Source organism: Schistocerca piceifrons, chromosome 4, assembly GCF_021461385.2.
Source record: "Schistocerca piceifrons isolate TAMUIC-IGC-003096 chromosome 4, iqSchPice1.1, whole genome shotgun sequence".
Taxonomy (NCBI): domain Eukaryota; kingdom Metazoa; phylum Arthropoda; class Insecta; order Orthoptera; family Acrididae; genus Schistocerca; species Schistocerca piceifrons.
Genome location: NC_060141.1, coordinates 425668780 through 425690565, shown reverse-complemented (window position 1 = coordinate 425690565; position 21786 = coordinate 425668780). Strand labels below are relative to the sequence as shown.

General features: G+C 44.1%; 1 protein-coding gene across 1 annotated transcript in view; it reads right to left on the bottom strand.

Moving 5' to 3' along the window:
* Nucleotides 1-21786, bottom strand: part of LOC124795889 (synaptotagmin-5) — a 117457-nt gene that overhangs the window by 59020 nt on the left and 36651 nt on the right. Inside the window, exons 3-4 of the mRNA XM_047259969.1 lie at nt 5219-5301; nt 5042-5158 (exon numbers count right to left, since the gene is read on the bottom strand). Coding sequence (XP_047115925.1) covers nt 5042-5158; nt 5219-5301 — 200 coding nt within the window. The remainder of the gene's footprint in view (nt 1-5041; nt 5159-5218; nt 5302-21786) is intronic.

Genomic DNA, 21786 nt, shown 5'->3' with positions numbered 1-21786 from the left:
TGGCTGATTACATTTGTTGACCACTTCCTCCACCGATACATCTCATTTCAACGTCTCTACAGTCTTTGAGAATGTGGCAATCTTACAATAGTAAGAAAGATAGAGTGAACACAGCATACGTCTTTGATAAGATATGTATACCATTTAGGTTTTCCTATATTTTCGGTCTGACACCTACAATTGCCAGACACTGAAAAAGTGATTTCGTGGGAGCGTGCGGAAAGGAAACAATAACTGGCGAATCATTAACGTTTTAGAGGGAAACCTGGTTTCTAAGAGCTGACTTTCAGAAATACGAGTTAAAAAGTATCTGCAGTGTTGTATACGAGGGGTGGTCATACGATTTTAATTTCCTCTTGAAAAAATCTAACTCCGACCATGATGTGGTGGAGATCATTGTTGTTGAAGTCTGCAGTTTGGCTGATCGAGAAACGTTCCACCTCGAAAATAACGCAATGGTTTCTTCAATCCAAGTAAAGAGGAAGAAGTCACTGTGTGGCATGCCAGGAAAACATGGGGCTTGAGGCAAAATTTATTAGTCCAAAGAAGCAGCATGTGTGACTCTGTCCTGTGTAGAATGAACTGGGGTATTGCTGTGGAGCAAAAAATACCTCCTTGGAGGTTTTGACAGCCTCTCTTTACATTGTCGGGAGATTTCGGTAGTACGCTTCTGTGGCGGCTAACCTATTATCAACATACCTTGTTAACACAATAATGTGACAGCATACCCTGTTAACACTGTAATGTAATAGTCTCCCCCTCCACCTCCTCCCGCTCCAAAAAAAAAAAAAAAAAAAAAAAAAAAAGAAGCATTCAGCATCATCTTGCTCGATGATGTCTGGGTCTTTGTCTTTCTCGGCAGTGATCGGTCATATTTTCACTGCCTGCTTTGCTCCTTTGTGTCAGTGAAGGAGTGACTCACTAAGATACTAGTACGTGGAGATTAAGTCAACTGAATTGCTCTGATGTTGCTGCAACGTTTTCGTTGCTGTCCGGGTTCGGCGTGCTTTATGGGAAGGCATCAGTAACCGCGACCTCTGTCGTATTCAGATGTGCAAGATGCTCAAGATGTTGAAAACTGATTCTTCACTGTTTTTCACTTTTTACACAGTCGACTAGTTTGTGGTACGCCGATCTTCGAGAACCGGGGACTGCATTTCTTATGCGATTCTCAGTCTTATACAGAGTAATGGTTTGCCACTTCATTCCTCGTTGTTCAGTCTTGTCTGCCTACACTAGAACCGTCTTCGCCTCTTAACCAGGGTGTTATATGGTGATGCACTGTTGCTGTACACTTTTACCATCGACTTTCGCAACGTTGTTCTTCTTCAAAGGCACAAAACGAATTACCACAAGATAATTTGTCAATGTGAGTGATCTCCTCGTCCAGGCCCTGAAGGCCTAAGGGATATCGACCGGCCGCCGTGTCATCCTCTGTCATTAGGCGTCATGCGGATGCGGTATGAAGGAGCATGTGGTTAGCACACTGCTCTCCCAGACGGTTTGCCGGGGCTATGTGATGTGTTATGTGTGTGTTTTCTCCTTGACGCTAATCTGCAACGTGTCGTCGGTGATCCACATATGCTTCAAAATGTTTAGCGAGAACTGGATTATCGCTTACATATTGCCTGTGTGACCAAGGCGGGTCGTATAGAAGACATATAAAAGTACAGGGTGTCCCACTCAAACCTCCCTGATTTCAAGGACCCAGCAGAGAAAAACCACAGTAAATATGACAATGAAAAATGCACCACATTGTAGGGCATCTCAAAGACTTTATATTATCACGCCAGAAGTGCCAAGTATCGTCGCCAGAGTGCATCGTGGTCACATGAAGTGAAAATGACGACGCCACAGCAGTGCGCGCAAGCAGTAGTGTGGTTTGCACAAACAAAATCGCCGATTACTGTGCAAAGAAATTATCGTTGTGTGCATGGATGTGATCCACCTGATATGAAAACGATTAAGGAATGGTATAGGAAGTTTCTGGCAACAGGAAGTGTTCTGAAACATTCTGGAAGTGTACATTTCAGAGTTTCAGAAGAGACGGTGGAGGACATCAGACAAACGTTTCTCAGAAGCCAACATAAGTCAATTCGTCAAGCATCTAGGCAACGTAATGTACCTCGATCAACATTGCATCGTGTACTTCACCAGCGTCTTCGTATGTATGCTTACAAAGTGCAAATTCTGCAACATCTGATGCTGAACGACAAACCACGCCGACAACAATTTGTTGTGGTTATGCTGCAGCATGTTGGTATGGATGCCAGCTTCCTGGAAAGATGTTTATTCTCAGATGAGGTAACCTTTCATCCATCAGGAGGGGCTAATAGGCATAATGTTCCGATTTGGGGTTCGCAAAATCCGCACGTTGTCATTGAACATGTTCGTGATATCCATAAAGTAATAAACTAAACATCTGGTGCGGGCTAATGCACGACAGGATTGTTGGACTATTCTTCTTTATGGAACAAACAGTGAATGGGTCAGTGTATCTGGTCATGTCAGAGCAGTTTGTGTATCCTCAGATACAAGACTTGCAACCCAACATCATTTTTCAACAAGATGGAGTCTCGTAGCATTGATCAACGGCTGCTCGCAAGTTCCTGGATAGGAAATTTACCAGTCGTTGGATCGGACGCGGAGGACCCATTGCCTGGCCACCACGTTCACCCAACGTTACGCCGCTTGATTTCTTCATGTGGGGATTCTTGAAGGACCACGTGTGTGCTACCAAGTGGACGATATTCCTACGTTGCGACATCGTATCACTAATGCGATTGCAACAATAACAGAGGAAATGTTACAAAGAACATGGCAAGAAACTGAATATAGACTCGATATTCTTTGTGCTACAAGTGGTTTACATGTCGAGGTGTATTGAGATGCTCTGTAATGTGGTGCATTTTTCATTGTCGTATCTACTGCGGTTTTTTTCCTGTGTCTTTGAAATCTGGGATATTTGAGTGGGGCACCCTGTATATAAAATTGTTTGTATTTCCTTTTCATTATTTGTAATTGTTTGTAATCATTACATCAATTTTTAACTGCCAGGCACTAGGTACGTTCAAAAAGTAACGGGAGTTTTGTAATTTCGCTTGTTATATTAGCCCCATATAGTATTAATTAATGATTTGCGTATGGTATAAGCATTTTGAATAATACTACGATGACGATAAAGAAGGAGAGCACATTGAACGCTCCAACTCATCATCAACTAATAAATAGTGGGAAGTGTGAAAGAAATAAACGATCGCCGAATCACAATCACACAAACCACTAATGATGTTGGCATACCCATTGGGTCATGCGATACATTTTTTTGCTTGTTTTGGATATGAAACGTGTGACAGCAAAATTTATTCCAAAATTGTTGACTTTCGAACAAAGACAGCGGTGAATGCAAGTTGCTCAGAGATCGCTAGATGAAGTCAACAATCTAGCAAACGTATTGAACCGTGTCGTAACAAGTGATGAGACACGGGTTTACGGATACAATGCGGAAAACCAGCGCTTAGTCGTCCTCGTAACAGCACTTCTGGATCGGCAAGACCGAACAAAAGCTCAAGTGCCGTCAAATGTGAAGGTTATCCTCACGATATTCTTCAATTTTAACGGCATAGTTCACCTTGAGTTGTTGCCACAAGGTCGAACGATCAATAAGCAATACTAGTTAGAGGTTCTGCGCAGTTTGTGTGAACGGATACGATAAAAAATGCGTGGATTTGTGACGAAGCAATTAATGGCTTTTGCACCACGAGAATACCCCTCCTCGAACTTGTTGCTTGTTCGTGAAGTTTTGGCAAAAAATAATACTGTAAAGATGTCCCAGTCTCCGTATTCGTCAGATGCTGCCTCACGTGAATTTCAAAAGTTCCCAGTAATAAAGAAAACCTTAAAGGGTTGTCGGTTTAGAAGCTCAGGTAAGCATAAAAACGCATCGCTGAGAGAGCATAAAGCTGTCCCAAATAGAAGAGTCCCAGAAGAGTTTCAGGGATTGGAAAAATACTGACAGAAGCGTATAATACCAAATGTTGATAATTTTGAAGGGCATAATATTGATGTAGAGGAATAAAAGAAATTGTTTCCAAAAATTTTCTACGCAAATAGTTCAGTCCGCGCCGTAGATTTTTCGTGAAAACGTCGGGATAAAATCATAACAATTATAGTAAGAATGAAAAATTAAAATATAATTTAATTATCGATCTCTTTAAGAGAATGGTTACACGAAGTTGTGTGTTGCTTATAAACAGACAAATAGTAAGTTTAGATTTTCGCTGCCCGCTGTATGTTCGATGACAGGCCGGCTACGTAATCACTTTACACCGTGTTTTCATTTCATTTTTGACGCTGCCGTAGTTCTGATCATTCGCTCGGCACCGGACATTCCTTTCGACGCGATCTTTACTCTCACTTGAGTTTTTTATCATTCGGAGCATATTTATGCGTCATATGAGCCAGCTTTCATTATTTTGTAATTTTCATTTTAATACTGACTTTCACTTGTACTAGGCTGATTTTCATTTTGTATTATCTCGCTTCGTCTCCTAGTAGTGCCCCGCAAGGTCTTCACAATGACACCGGAATCAGTAACTGAGCTAAATGCGTTTCCACGCTTAACGATTTATAACTTTACATATATTGAATTCGTAGCAATCACTCACATGCGCCTACACTTGTGCAGTAACCTCACAGGTAAAACAGTTACTGCGCCACAAGTACGTACGTACAGGACCTATATGCTGCGGGCTCAACCACTGTTTACGTATTATTAGTATCGTAATTATTAGCGATTCAAATCTGAAGTAATTTACATACACGAGTAATATCGACGCTTTCATGTGAAAAACGAAAAATTCCCTAATTTTTTGAACACATATCGTACTTCCGTTTCTGTCTAAAATACTCTGCAGACAGATTCACGACAGATTGTAGATGCCACAGCGGGACGCAAGGAAAGGGTGAGACTAGTACGACACGGGGTTACAGCAATCTCGGTTGCACAGAGCTGAACGCAGGTAGCGAGGGTTGGGGTTACCTTCTGGTAGAGGGAGGTGTCTATCTTGGTGTGGTCCAGCTTGGTGTGCATGGAGGAGACGCGTGGCCGCGCAGGCGCCGTGGCCAGCACCACGTGCTTGTCGCTGCGCGCCAGCGGCAGTGCCACCGCCCCCGCCTCCGCCCCCGCTACCGCCGCTGTGGGCGCCTCCGGCGTCACCGCTCCCGGCGTCGGCTGCTGCTGCTGTTGCTGTACGTGCTGCGGCGACAGCGGCAAGCCCTGCGGCGTGCACGGGCTCGACTCTGCAAAAGGCACACAGCTTTCATCATACGCGTTTAACGTCCAATACACGAGGGCTAGTCATATATCTTTAATTCTGAACGTCAGAGGTAGACTATCGTTAAGTGCAAAAAGGACAATTTTGAAGTTTTTATTGCAGGTGGCTCGTTTAAGTCGAACCGCCTTAGGGGTAAACTATTATATTTGTATGTTTCGCAGAAAAGAAATTTGGCATTGAGACACTATCGTACGTGCAACCGGAAACGAGCCGTAAACAATGGCAAGTGATGGTACGACAACTGAGCCGAATGCAGTCGGTCACGCTCCTTATCGTATTAGCTGCGACGACAGTTAATCTCTCAGTGACATATTACTTCCTTATTTTCATACGCATTGTTTATCAAGTGCAAATAGCAAATTGCAGTAGGTTCTGATGTCTGGAGCAGCATATTATGACGGACTCGAAGAATAAAATGGAGTCTGTTAGCGGCAGAAGTAAAAGAATCGTGGAATTAGCGCTAAATACAGCTAAGCAAATCTATAAATATTTCAATTACTTCGAGAACTAACATTCTATCACACAATCTCAATCCGGCCACCAACTGAGAACTGCCAGTCGGTATGAATAGATATTTCAGATTGCAAGATATTGTTGTTGTTGTTGTTGTGGTTTTCAGTCCTGAGACTGGTTTGATGCAGCTCTCCATGCTACTCTATCCTGTGCAAGCTTCTTCATCTCCCAGTACCTACTGCTGCCTACATCCTTCTGAATCTGCTTAGTGTGTTCATCTCTTGGTCTCCCTCTACGATTTTTACCCTCCACGCTGCCCTCCAATACTAAATTGGTGATCCCCTGATGCCTCAGAACATGTCCTACCAACCGATCGCTTCTTCTAGTCAAGTTGTGCCACAAACTCCTCTTCTCCCCAATAAGATATTATTCGTTGTAATGGAAAGTAACAAAGCTCTCACTGTACATTCCCCGATTTCCCGAGGATAATGACCTGGATGCTTTACCGCCAGTCGACGGTACTAACATCGTCAAAACTTCCTCTGACCCTTATACAACTACAGTAGCAATTCTTACTTCTGACAACAATGAATGACCGGAATAACCAGAACTGACGCCATTAGAATGCTTATCGTACAATCAACCAAAGGAGCACCTCTATTACACATAGCGTGTCATCTGTATCCAGCAAAATTCGTCATGTTTTTCATAATAATGCTATTTTGCTACTTTACTTAAGAAAATGGACTGCGATTGAACTGGGTGTTGTGACCTTGCCTTATGACGTCCTTATTGATGGGATTGATATGTTGTTAAGAAATGTAGTATCCCAGGTATACAATTTTCAGTTTTTTGGTTGGCCCTGTGTGATAAGCTGCCGAGAATTCTTCCGGGTTGTATGGCCGTGGTCCATGGAAGTCTTCTATCCCTGACGTTTCGTCCAAAGCTACGTTGGAAATCTTCGGAGGTGCTCCTGGTTGTACTGAGTCTCGCCGACTGATGAGTCGGACGTCAAAGGACGGCCTAAATACCGTGGAAAGTGGGCGTGGTCTGGATTTCAAGTGATAGCAGTGATGAACCTTGTCAAGGATAAAGTATAACTATCGATCATAGTACGTCAAAAATAAAAACTTGTCATCGATTCTGTAGCGCCACTGTCCATATATCGCTGCGTTTCATAGCTTCTTCTTTTCTATTAAAATTATCACCATGTTTATATATTTCGATGGCTTCTCTATATAGCCGTGGATAATAGTTCGTCATAGTACATAAAACTTCAGTTTCCGAAAATTTCACTACGTGATCACCCGACTGAAGAGCATGTTCCGCCACGGCTTACTTGTCTGTTTTCCCTAGTCGGCGAAGACTATTATGTTCCTTCAACCGTGTATTCTCTTCTTTGCAGAAAAAAAATGTGTGTGAAATCTTATGCTAAGATCATCAGTCCCTAAGCTTACACACTACTTAAATTATCCTAAGGACAAACATGCACACCCATGCCCGAGGGAGGACTCGAACCTCCGCCGTGACCAGCCGCACAGTCCATGACTCTTTGTAGATCCAGTCCACGCCCACTTTCCACGGTATTTAGGTCGTTCTTCGACGTCCGACTCGTCAGTTGACAAGACTCAGCACAGTCAGGAGCTTTGGACGAAACTTCAGGGATAGAAGAGTTCCATGGACCACGGCCATACAGCCATGAAGAATTCTTGGCAGCTGAAACATCCGGTCGTGAAAGCCTTCATTGTATCATGTGTTATAAATTCACGTAAATGTAGCTAAACCAACTTTCTTTAGACGGTAACACAATTACTCCTTCTTAAATTCAGCTAATGGTGATTTAATCATTTAGGTTGTATTAATTTGGTTGCTTCCTTGGTTTTTGAGGTCTCTGTATTTCCCACAGGTGGTAGCTGAGGATAATTGTATAGTGTTCGACCATGTAGACATCTCAGATCATGACGACATTGGCAAGAAACACTTCAGTAAAACAGATGATGAAGAGATCTAATCCAGTCGTACTGTGGCAGATGACTCTGGCGATGAAGTTCCCTTGAACTATGACGGTGTTCGGTCACATCGAGTGGCTGATAATACTGGTAATGGAGGCGAGGTAGCTTTTTTAAATGTTAAACTTAACGCTTAGGATGACATTAATACTCTCACCACATAATAAACGGAATTCGCAAGAGGCCGAAAGCGAGTGCTTCATCACAATAAGCGGAAAGGCAATACACTGACGCAACAAAAAATCCTAACACCAAGAAGGAGTTGTGCGATATAAACGAAAGTTTGTAGGCGTGTTCCTGCATCTGGAAAGATGATATTTATTCAGATTTCGCGCCAGTCGCATAAGAGTGGCACTAGTAGCGTCACTATGACGATGCAAATCAGGTTTGTTTTAAAAAACGCTGTCACGGTCGTGAGCGTTAGTTATCATTGAGATTGGACGTGGTGAGTAGATATTAGTCAAGAATAGCTTTAAGGCATCAGAGACGATATTATCAACATCACTGAGCTTGAAAGAGGCCGTGTAGAAGGGCTACAGGAAGATGGATGTTCCTTTTGCGATATTGCAGAAAGATTTCGCGGGAATGTAGCCACTGTACGTGATTGCTAGCAGCGGTGGTTACGATAATGTACGGTCGCAAGAAGAGGTGGCTCCGGACGACCACGTGGCACTACCGAGAGGGAAGACCGTCGTCTTCGGCGTGTGGCTCTGGTGCATCGTACAGCATCTACCGCAGCAATATGAGCAGCAGTTGGCACCACGATGACAGCGGATAGCTCGGAGTCAGACACCCTTTAGCGTGCAATCCACTGATGCCAAATTACACCATTTGCGACTTGAGTGGTGTCAAGCGAGAGTTCATTGAAGGTTAGGGCGGAGCTTCGTTGTGTTTTGTGTTCAAAGCTGGTTCTGCCTAGGTGCCAGTGATGGCCATGTGTTTGTGAGGAGGAGGCCGGTTGATGGCCCGCAACCGAACCGTGTGCGTGCTAGACAAGCTGGAACCTACATTACACGTGGAATTATGGTTTGGGGTGCCATTTCGTATGACAGCAGGAGCACTCTTGTGGATATCCCACGCAACCTGACTGCTAATTTGTACGTCAGTCTGGTGATTTGACCTGTTATGTTGCCATTCACGAACAGCATTGCAGGAGGTGTATTCCAACAGGATAATGCTCGCCCACATACCGCTGTTGTAACCCACCGAACTCTACAGAACGTCGACATGTTGCCTTGCCTGCTCTACCACCAAATCTGTCTCCAATGGAGCACATATGGGCCATCATCGGACGACAACTCCAGCGTCATCCACAAGCAACATTAACGGTCCCTGTATTGACCGACTAAGTGCAACATGCATGCAACTCCGTTCTAGAAGCTGACATCCGGCACCTGCACAACACAATTCATGCATGAAACCAGGAGTGCTAGATCTGCAAGGTTCGTAGGAGAGCTTCTGTGAAGTTTGGAAGGTAGGAGACGAGGTACTGGCCGAATTGAAGCTGTGAGGATGGGTCGTGAGTCGTGCTTGGGTAGCTCAGATGGTAGAGCACTTGCCTGCGAAAGGCAAAGGTCCCGAATTCGAGTCTCGATCCGGCACACACCGCACTGTTAATGACTTAAGGGGAGGTTTACTATCTTTTGGTTCAAACAATTGATTTTTTTGAAATTGCATTTTTGGATCGATAAATGTGTTTAGAATCCACCCCTAAAGCTGTTTTTCCGAATACAGAACGGAAATGTTTGTTAATCGCTGTTGAACAAAAAAAAAAAAAACATAAAAATAAAAAAAAAAAATGCACCTGCCTGAAACTGGCCTTTTTCACGCACCATTTTTTTTCTTTCGGAGGATGAGTTATTATTGTACCGGTGCTTGTAAGGAAACACACAAAATTCGAATGAAAGTTTGAACGCATGTGTTTGGAAGTTAGCCCCCAAGCGTTTGCATTCTGGTTCGAAGACTGTGGAGATTGCGACTTTTCTGGCGGTGAGCAGCTTCAGCGAAGGGTATTCAGCAATTCTGAAGAGCATGACAACGATGGACGTCACCCTGGGACTCTGTTCGACGCAGTTCGCCAAGCATTCGGACGACCACCGGATTCAAGCGGCCGAAAACCGCTTGTCACCGGCCGTACGAGCGGCTCTGCAGCAGCGCAGTATGACCCAGATCGATCAGAACGCCATCTGTGAGGAAGAGGAAGGACTAGTTTATGGATCCGGAATAGCAGATTGGACGTACGTTGCATAATATTGCATTTATATGTAGTCAAAACTTCAAACGCGTTTTTCTCGAAATGACGTTTCGTTTATCGCGCGGTATGGTAACTTCAAATCTACTGAACCGATTGGCATGATTCTTTGTTTCCAACGAAGCTAACTAAATTGTCTAGGAGTTGTACCACTTTTATTCCGATCCATTAACTATAAATATTTTTACTTGACCGATGAAGTCGAAAAATCGATGAAAAAACCCTATTTTTTTCAAATGGCCGCCATTTTGTTCCTATGGTCCTAATAGCTTAAGCGAGGTACAACTCCTAAAGACTCATATACTTCGCTAACGTCAACTCAATTTTGAGTTCAGGCGACCTGTGACATACCGCGCGTGGAGGTCTACATCGAAATTTTGTTTCGTTCCGACGGCACTTCCGCCTTTACCCTTCGACATTTCCGGTCGAAAAAAATCCAGTTTGTAGAGGAAATATCAATAAACATTTTGACCAAATGTGACATTGATATATATAACACATTCCGAGAAAAAATTCCCAAAAAACATGCTTTTTTCGGGCCAAAGATAGTAAACCTCCCCTTAAATATATTACGATCAACTTTACTAAGACACATACATAACCAAATATTTGAGGATGTACTACGTCTTATTTTTTCTGACCTGGATATAAAAACCGAACGAGGTGGTGCAGTGGTTAGCAATGGACTCGCATTCGGGAGGACGACGGTTCAAACCCCCGTTCCGGCTATCCTGATTTACGTCCCAAAAGTGAAACATGGCGGGTGTTCGGTGATGATTTGGGCAGCCATATCGTGGTACTCCATGGGTAGCATGGTTATTTCTGAAAGTCACATTACTGATTATGTGATCATTTTCGCTGATCAGGTTGCATTACATGGTACAATGTTTGCTCCCCAGTCTTGATGATGTGTTCCAAGACGATAGGACCCCTATTCACACAACTCGCATCATGGTCCAGGGCTGGTTTTATGAGCACGAGGATGAATTGTCGCACCTGTCTTGGCCACCACAGTCACCAGGTCTCAGTGTTAATGAGACTTGGTGATCTGGTGAGAGAAGGGTGCGTGATCTATAGCCACCTCCATCATCTTTACCTGAACTTGCTACTATTTTGCAGGAAGAATGGTATATGACTGCCTTTAAAACCATTCAGGACCGGTATTTATTCATTATTTATTCGTTCCGAGCCGATTAGAAGCTGGTTCGAATGCCAACGGTTTTCCTACACCATTTTAGGTATGGTAAAGTGTTGTGTTGTTGATGTTTCCCATATTTTTGTCCACAATCTGTGGGTTTGTAAGAACAGCATATAAACCTTATAATCGTTTCAAAACAATGTAGCATATAGTAAAGATAGCATTAAGAAAGCAACAGCAAATTTTATTTAAATTAACTGAAACTGGCAGTACTCACTGAAAGTAAATAAATGAAACTATTGCGCATAAATAGCCGAAGAGATTCACTACTCTTCGATTACACCATCGGTATAAAGTTACTGGAAACTGTAACAAGCGTAAAATACGCAGAAGTAGCCATCCGAAGAGACCTTAAATGGAATGATCACATAAAACAAATGGTCGAAAAAGCAAAAGTCAGTGTGAGATTCATTAGAAGAATATTACGGAAATAAGTTTCTTACGAGACACTAGTTTTATCGATTTTTGAGTATTTTTCATCAGTCTGGGAACCGTACCAAGTGGGATTAATGTTTAAGATACAGAGAAGATAGATCGAAGAGCGGCTTGTTTTGTTACGGCCTCGTTGGCGCGAGAGCGTTGTCAGAGATACTCAACAAACTCAAGTGGGAAAAGAAGCTTCAAGAGAGGCGCTCTGTCTCAAGTGGAGATTTACTGTTCAAATTTTGAGAAGAGTCGGGTAACAGATTAATGGCTTTCACATACGTCTCGCCGAGAAAGTTAGAGAAATTAGAGCACACGGAGCTTTATCGACAGACACTCTTCCCGCGCGCAATTCGTGAATGGAAAAGGAAATCAAGGGAAAGATAGGGTTCCATAACTAACCTCGACCATACACCGTAAGGTGCTTAGCGGAATACAACTGTAGATATAGAAAAGGGAGTACCAAGGCAGTACTGTCATTATTGAGATATACAATATCTTCAGTTATCATTCTGGGACTATTTAGGTAAACTGAATTGAAACTACTTGTACACTATCGTTACTGAGATTTCTTTCAATGTTATTGCTACCTGAATTTTCAAATCAATACGGCATTTGGCTATTTCTCTGAGTGCAACTTACTGACAGAGTCATGATGTGGTTATAAGTATGGCTCTTCAGTTGATCAGGAAACAATATTTCCCCTTGGACATGGTAGCGATAAGAGTTGATAAAAACCATATGTCAAAGGGCCTTTTTTGAGTTAAAAAGGCTTTTCCTGATTCGACCCAGTGTGATTCTAAATAAACTAGAGAATCTGCAAGAGAACTTTCGCGACAGTTGCCGTGGACTGGGGTGATTTTATTTCAACATCCACTCTGTTCCTACTTCCAGCGATATCCATTGAATCACCCCACCTTCAGGTAAGTGTGGAAGGAATGTTTAAGGATTAAGCTCCAATTGCACTTACCTGCAGCACATCAGTTCACTCTATCCCTGGATCTCCCTCTGATGATCACCAGCAGACTGAAAATAACTATTTCTAATAATCCTGGACGAACTCAACGCACTAAGTAAAAGCAGCCACGATTCTGTATATGAGTTCACAGTATTGAAGTAGATTGCGGGGATCACAGTTTGGCTGCAGTGCTCGAACTTCAAATAGTGTTCTCTGCTAAGTCCTTATATTTTTTAATTGAGATTGCCTCAGCACAAAGGTTTCTTTCTCCAAGACACCAATAATTCAGCAGTTTAGTATATTAGTGCCCGCGCAAATAAGACTTCTCTTCAAAATATTTCTCAATGTAATTCGATCTTGTCTATCCTGTTCTTCGCAGCAAGCCTTCTTATTATCAAAAGTAGATTTTTGAACCAGTTGATCAGGGGTCGTCCTCTAGTCCTTTTTCTTTCAGCTTCCTGTCCCGGAATAAGTTCTGGTATCCTTGTTTCCACCGGTTTCATTAATTGCCCATACCATTGCAATTTACTTCTACGAAATACATCACATATTCTAGCTTTCACTTCCATTCTCTTTAAAACTTCATTGTCCTTTATTTTTGCTAACTCTCTTCAGGCAGAATAATATCTTTGAAGTGTACTAATATTTCATGGAGCTGATATATGCTTCCATTTAACAATGTGGGGTTGACATTATTGACTTGTTTAAGGTAAGGGAAGGTGCGGTAAAGTGGGCACTATAAGAGAAATTGAATTTTCACCCAACTGTGGTTACTGATAGAAGCTTGCCGCTTACCCGCTTACGTATTTTGGATCTACATATTATAGGATATCACACTAAATACACTCCTGGAAATTGAAATAAGAACACCGTGAATTCATTGTCCCAGGAAGGGGAAACTTTATTGACACATTCCTGGGGTCAGATACATCACATGATCACACTGACAGAACCATAGGCACATAGACACAGGCAACAGAGCATGCACAATGTCGGCACTAGTACAGTGTATATCCACCTTTCGCAGCAATGCAGGCTGCTATTCTCCCATGGAGACGATCGTAGAGATACTGGATGTAGTCCTGTGGAACGGCTTGCCATGCCATTTCCACCTGGCGCCTCAGTTGGACCAGCGTTCGTGCTGGACGTGCAGACCGGGTGAGACGACGCTTCATCCAGTCCCAAACATGCTCAATGGGGGACAAATCCGGAGATCTTGCTGGCCAGGGTAGTTCTTACACCTTCTAGAGCACGTTGGGTGGCACGGGATACATGCGGACGTGCATTGTCCTGTTGGAACAGCAAGTTCCCTTGCCGGTCTAGGAATGGTAGAACGATGGGTTCGATGACGGTTTGGATGTACCGTGCACTATTCAGTGTCCCCTCGACGATCACCAGCGGTGTACGGCCAGTGTAGGAGATCGCTCCCCACACCATGATGCCGGGTGTTGGCCCTGTGTGCCTCGGTCGTATGCAGTCCTGATTGTGGTGCTCACCTGCACGGCGCCAAACACGCATACGACCATCATTGGCACCAAGGCAGAAGCGACTCTCATCGCTGAAGACGACACGTCTCCATTCGTCCCTCCATTCACGCCTGTCGCGACACCACTGGAGGCGAGCTGCACGATGTTGGGGCGTGAGCGGAAGACGGCCTAACGGTGTGCGGGACCATAGCCCAGCTTCATGGAGACGGTTGCGAATGGTCCTCGCCGATACCCCAGGAGCAACAGTGCCCCTAATTTGCTGGGAAGTGGCGGTGCGGTCCCCTACGGCACTGCGTAGGATCCTACGGTCTTGGCGTGCATCCGTGCGTCGCTGCGGTCCGGTCCCAGGTCGACGGGCACGTGCAACTTCCGCCGACCACTGGTGACAACATCGATGTACTGTGGAGACCTCACGCCCCACGTGTTGAGCAATTCGGCGGTACGTCCACCCGGCCTCCCGCATGCCCACTATACGCCCTCGCTCAAAGTCCGTCAACTGCACATACGGTTCACGTCCACGCTGTCGCGGCATGCTACCAGTGTTAAAGACTGCGATGGAACTCCGTATGCCACGGCAAACTGGCTGACACTGACGGCGGCGGTGCACAAATGCTGCGCAGCTAGCGCCATTCGACGGCCAACACCGCGGTTCCTGGTGTGTCCGCTGTGCCGTGCGTGTGATCATTGCTTGTACAGCCCTCTCGCAGTGTCCGGAGCAAGTATGGTGGGTCTGACACACCGGTGTCAATGTGTTCTTTTTTCCATTTCCAGGAGTGTATTCACAAGTAAAGAAACATGTAACGAATAGGACATACATGCATTTTTCTGAAGCCTTACACAGTGCTTACTTTTTCCAACCTAACGGTGTAAAGTGCTGACATACGTTGATATTCCGAAAGTGTGCAGCAACTTTCTTTCGGCTGAAGTAACAGCACCGGCTTGGCGTCTTCCTTTAAGTGCAGACACTTTGCAGTTCTTGGACTGACCTGTCAACTGGTTCATCCACATTATAAACGTAATGAGTAGGATGAAACTGTTTTCCATGCAGTGTTTTAAGGACATCAAAAAACTTATCTACGTTTATTTTATTAAAATATTATCCTCTAGCCTTTAGGGCAGGCTTCCTAAGACTTGCCTGACTTCTCCGACTGTTCGTTAAAACGAATTGGTATTTTGTTCTACTCTGCTAACTGGAATGCTAATCTGCATAGTTCGTTCATCGTAAATTCATAAAATCGCTTTTCCAGCTCAAAAAACATTATCAAGGATTTCTTGTTCTTGTTCTTCATTCAACACACTCTTAGCTTCTCATAATTTTTTTAGCACCTATTGCACTTCCGTTTTTTCCTGAAACTATTCTTTTCAGCTTATTACATGTAACATGAAATTCTTTGCTGCTGTAGAAGAAGGTATCATATCATTAATTACCGCTTCATTTGCGTTTTCATGCCAACAGGGTCCCAGGGTCGTTGCTCTGATTTCTGAACGTATTTTGTTGGCACCATGATGCCCTAGAAACTCAAAGAATACCAAGAGGCTGCAGCAGACCGTTTTCAAACTGATTTTTGTATTAGGCCAAATGTAACAGAACGAAGGTGGTTTTAAATAACATTAGTTAATCATCACAAACGGATAGAATGACGGATGATTGCTTCGCATGTAAAAGAACTAGGAATTCAGTCTGTAGTGTCATGTGTGATACATGAAAATACACTCCTGGAAATGGAAAAAAGAACACATTGACACCGGTGTGTCAGACCCACCATACTTGCTCCGGACACTGCGAGAGGGCTGTACAAGCAATGATCACACGCACGGCACAGCGGACACACCAGGAACCGCGGTGTTAGCCGTCGAATGGCGCTAGCTGCGCAGCATTTGTGCACCGCCGCCGTCAGTGTCAGCCAGTTTGCCGTGGCATACGGAGCTCCATCGCAGTCTTTAACACTGGTAGCATGCCGCGACAGCGTGGACGTGAACCGTATGTGCAGTTGACGGACTTTGAGCGAGGGCGTATAGTGGGCATGCGGGAGGCCGGGTGGACGTACCGCCGAATTGCTCAACACGTGGGGCGTGAGGTCTCCACAGTACATCGATGTCGTCGCCAGTGGTCGGCGGAAGGTGCACGTGCCCGTCGACCTGGGACCGGACCGCAGCGACGCACGGATGCACGCCAAGACTGTAGGATCCTACGCAGTGCCGTAGGGGACCGCACCGCCACTTCCCAGCAAATTAGGGACACTGTTGCTCCTGGGGTATCGGCGAGGACCATTCGCAACCGTCTCCATGAAGTTGGGCTACGGTCCCGCACACCGTTAGGCCGTCTTCCGCTCACGCCCCAACATCGTGCAGCCCGCCTCCAGTGGTGTCGCGACAGGCGTGAATGGAGGGACGAATGGAGACGTGTCGTCTTCAGCGATGAGAGTCGCTTCTGCCTTGGTGCCAATGATGGTCGTATGCGTGTTTGGCGCCGTGCAGGTGAGCGCCACAATCAGGACTGCATACGACCGAGGCACACAGGGCCAACATCCGGCATCATGGTGTGGGGAGCGATCTCCTACACTGGCCGTACATCACTGGTGATCGTCGAGGGGACACTGAATAGTGCACGGTACATCCAAACCGTCATCGAACCCATCGTTCTACCATTCCTAGACCGGCAAGGGAACTTGCTGTTCCAACAGGACAATGTACGTCCGCATGTATCCCGTGCCACCCAACGTGCTCTAGAAGGTGTAAGTCAACTACCCTGGCCAGCAAGATCTCCGGATCTGTCCCCCATTGAGCATGTTTGGGACTGGATGAAGCGTCGTCTCACGCGGTCTGCACGTCCAGCACGAACGCTGGTCCAACTGAGGCGCCAGGTGGAAATGGCATGGCAAGCCGTTCCACTGGACTACATCCAGCATCTCTACGATCGTCTCCATGGGAGAATAGCAGCCTGCATTGCTGCGAAAGGTGGATATACACTGTACTAGTGCCGACATTGTGCATGCTCTGTTGCCTGTGTCTATGTACCTGTGGTTCTGTCAGTGTGATCATGTGATGTATCTGACCCCAGGAATGTGTCAATAAAGTTTCCCCTTCCTGGGACAATGAATTCACGGTGTTCTTATTTCAATTTCCAGGAGTGTAACTAATTCTTATTGGGGTAAACAGACTGAAAGTGAAATGCTTGGGAAAGTGGACACCTTGGCTACTTTTCTCAACGGGTAGTATGGACACTTTTGCCGATCGAACACGATGTCGGCATTAGTGATCCAGAGATGAAACTATTAAACCGAAAGAAACAACGGGGAACTACATTTGCAAGAGAAAAGACGTTGGTTAAACACTGGCATTGCAAAGAGAATTTAGTTAAACATTGATATTGCAAAGAGAATTACTGTATGCGTAAGTGAGGTAATAAGAATAAATAAATGACTGAGGGAGCAAGAATAATATATATGACTTGCCTTCCGTCAGACGACTGAAAATCAGAAAGTTTTTACCAAAAAGAAAGGAGTCAGGGTCCATTTCTTCTGTCAAACCGAGTGACCAGAATGATGGTGTGTATTAGAACTAGTTTGACCACTTCTCGGCAGGCAGCAGCACTGTTCGGGGCAGAAAAGGATATGCAGTGGGGTCTTCCCCCTCCGGTTACCTTATCCATCCGTTCCCCACATCAGAACTCATTCAGGAAATGTAATGTAGTCGCAAAATCTAATTTTTAAACCAGTTCTTAACAACTAATCAACACAAAATTTAGCACGCTATCTTACTGAAAACAGACATAGGAGAACCCTGGCTTCAGTTTTTCTTGCAGTGTGCTCTCTTGCAATTAAATGAAAGCCTGTATGTTTTGTTCCATACGTGTTTCACTTCTTTTTATTTACTCCTACGAAGTATGTTCAGTGGCGTGTAATACTTGTTTATTTTATGTATACAATAACTGCATGTATAATGTTTCCACATATGTTATTATATTACAGTTTTTTTCCCTTCTCTTATTGTAAGGCAAGTAGCAGGTCTGGAATCATTACACGACATAGTTAATAAGTACATAAATCAAATATGTATCACAGGCCACTGAAGGTGGTTCATAAATACAAGGAAATGAAACGCGTATGGCACAAAACAAACAGCTTTTCACTTTGTAGCATGGGCGAACCACATCTCCAAGAATAATAGGAGCAACTAAGGAATGACAGAAAAGAAAAAAATTAAAATATAAGTTCTGTACTACGCAACAGCACCCAGCCAAGTGTAAAGTTTAAAAAAAGTCGAAACATTACCTGTGCAGTGTTTGTTACAAAACAGTCTTCAAATGGCTCTTACAGACTTTCTGACTTTCGCACTGTTGCTATCTCACATTATGAACCTTGTAAGGATGCAGCAAATAGCAATAAATATTTTCAGCATACATCCACAAGGCTTGAAGACTTGTGGTGACATACGGCAGATTTTAAACTGAAACTGAAGTACTTTTTTCTGGCAAGCTTCCTCTATTTCCTGTAAGGCACACTTCATTGTTTTCTGGCAACGTAACCCACTCGAATGGGTTGAGCAGTAGACAGTAATATCCTCTTCAGGTCCACGTAATTTCCGCTTCTCTTCATGTCGTCCATCAAATTGTATCTCCTCCGTTCTCTCAGTCTCCTCCCACGAACCAGACCTTCCGAAGTGTCCGTGAGCAAGCACTTCCGCTCAACGAATGTCCCAAGCAGTTCTTCTTTCTTTCTTACGAAAATAACAAGGCCAGATAAACGTGAAAAATATCAAAAATATCGTACAATCAGATTGACAGCTGATGCATCGAAATTGCCGACCAGAATAACATACAAAAGAGTCAAAAGTAAAATTATGGATAATTTACATGACGATCAGCCAAGGTAAAAGTACCAGTAAGACGGTTCTGATGTTACGCTAGATAATGGAAGCAAAACACAATAATTATTGACACCTTAATAAGATTTGTCGAGCTGGAGATAGCATTCCCTTCGACACTGGAACGTTCTGTAAGACGTGTGAAATCCTCAGAAAATAGGTAAACACTGCAGGAAAGACAGATAAAAAATAATATGTTCAGTAGGTGATCAGGAGTATTCTGGTACCACTGTGTAACCTGAAATAGACCTCTACACGTCACCAGAGGAGGACTCGCCAGTGTAAAAGGAGGCGGCGACTATTATGTTGTCTGTAGAGCAACAATAGCAGACTTATTCGATCAGGAGAGCACAGTAACTTCAGACGTGAACTAGTCACTGGATGAAGCTGCCCAAGACCGTCGTTGGTGATGTGATTGTGAAGTGAAAACATGAAGGCACAACCGTGGCCAAAGGAAACGTGGCAGACTTCATGTACTAACTGACAAGGACCGTCATCCATTTTAGTGGGTATTTGTAATGTATCGCATGAAATTAACTGAAGCAAGTGACTCACGAGGTCCAAAGCGCTACCTGCATTACAGCTAGCACAATCATTGTGTGTAGGGATGAAAAAGAATGGGGAACAATGAAACTTCCTGGCAGAATTAAAACTGTGTGCCGGACCGAGATTCGAACTCTGAGCAACCCAAGCGCGACTCACGACTGGTCCTCAGAGCTTCAATTCTGCCAGTAACTCGTCTCCTACCTTCCAAACTTCACAGAAGCTCTTCTGGGAACCTTAGGAACGTAGGAGACGCGGTACTGGCAGAATTGAAGCTGTGAGGACGGGTCGTGAGTCGTGCTTGGGTAGCTCAGTTGTAAGAGCACTTTCCCACGAAAGGCAAAGATCCCGAGTTCGAATCTCGGTCCAGCGTACAGTTTTAATTCTGCCAGGAAGTTTCATATCAGCGCACACTCTGCTGCAGAGTGAAAACCTCATTCTGGAATGGGGAACAATGGTCGAGCAGTTTCTCGTAAGTCATACTTCTGTGCAATCATTGCTAAGCGACGCTCGAAGTGTTGCAAAGAGCAACGCTACTGGACCGTGGACTACTTGAGACGAGTGATTTGCAGTGATGAGTTATGCCATACCCTATGGCTATCCGATGGAAGGGTTTGGTTTGGCGAATGACTGGAATTTACCTACTATTATGTGTCGCGCCAGCAGTGAAGTACAGAGGAGGCAGTGTTACGGTGTGATGGTGTTTTTCGTGGTTAAGTGTGGTCCCCTTACTGTACTCAAGAAAACGCTGAATGTGAAAGGATGTGAACACAATTCTACAGCATTGTGTATTGCGTGTAGCAGAGGAGACGATGATTGATGGTATCAACAAGACAATACCCACTGTCAAAAAGCAGCTTCTGTAAGGAAAAGATATGTGGACAATAACATTCCTGAAACGGACTGGCCTCAGCTCTTGAGGAGTGGGCTGCCACTCCTCCATATATTTCCAGCGTCTTATTGAAAGTGTCTCCAACAGAGTTCAAGCCGTCATAACGGCGAAGGCTGGACACACCCCATATTATAGGAGTACAGATACTTTCGATCAGGCAGTGTACGAGAGCCAAGAGGCAACAATAAGAATGGAAGATCAAGAGACAAATAGTCACAATAACAAATGCGTGGGGCAGGATATAGTCTTTCTCCTCTACTACTCATTTTTGTGTCAGGGAAGCAATGAAGGAAATATAAGAAACATACAAAAGAGGGATTAAAATTCGGACAGAAACGATATCAGTGATGAAATTCTCAGATCATTTCGATATGCTGTGTGAAAGCGAGGAAGAATTATAGAACCAGTTCAATGGAATGCATAGGCTACTGACCACAGAAGAGGGACTGAGAGTAAACTAAACAACGACAACGAGTTGAGGAGTAGCAGAAATGAGATCAGCGTCAAACTTGATATTAAAATAGAGGATTACGAAGTAGCTGAAGTGAAGAGATTCATCTGCCTTCGAAGAAAAACAGCAGGTGACAGATGAAGCAAGGAGGATCTAAGAAGTAGATGGGCTTTGATCCCCTTTTCAAAAGAAATCTAGTAGCAAAAATAGATCTTAATTTCAGAATTTTTTTCTGAGACTGTAGGCCATTTGTAAGTAGGCAGTTTAGGTGTTTATGTTGGTAACGCCACGTATCGCTCTATATGAAAATCACTGACTGTGCTGTGTGCAGTCTGTGGCTGGTTTGCATTGTTGGAATTTGCTATTGTAGTGTTGGGCAGTTGGATGTGAACAGCGCGTAGCGTTGCGCAGTTGGAGGTGAGCCGCCAGCAGTGGTGGATGTGGAGAGAGAGATGGTGGAGTTTTGAGAGCGGATGATCTGGACATGTGTCCATCAGAGACAGTAAATTTGTAAGACTGTATGTCATGAACTGTTATATATATGCTATGACTTTTGAACACTATTAAGGTAAATACATTGTTTGTTCTCTATCAAAATCTTTCAATTGCTAACTATATGCATATCAGTAGTCAGTGCCTTCAGTAGTTTGAATCTTTTATTTAGCTGCCAGTAGTGGCGCTCGCTGTATTGCAGTAGTTCGAGTAATTAAGATTTTTGTGAGGTAAGTGATTCATGAAAGGTATAGGTTATTGTTAGTCAGGGCCATTGTTTTGTAGAGATTATTGAAAGTCAGATTGCGTTGCGCTAAACATATTGTGTGTCAGTTTAGTGTTGATCAGAATAGGTAAAGAGCGATATGTCTGAGTTCGTTCTGTTCTGCTCAGCTGTTTGAAAATCAAATAATGTAAGAGGTTTATC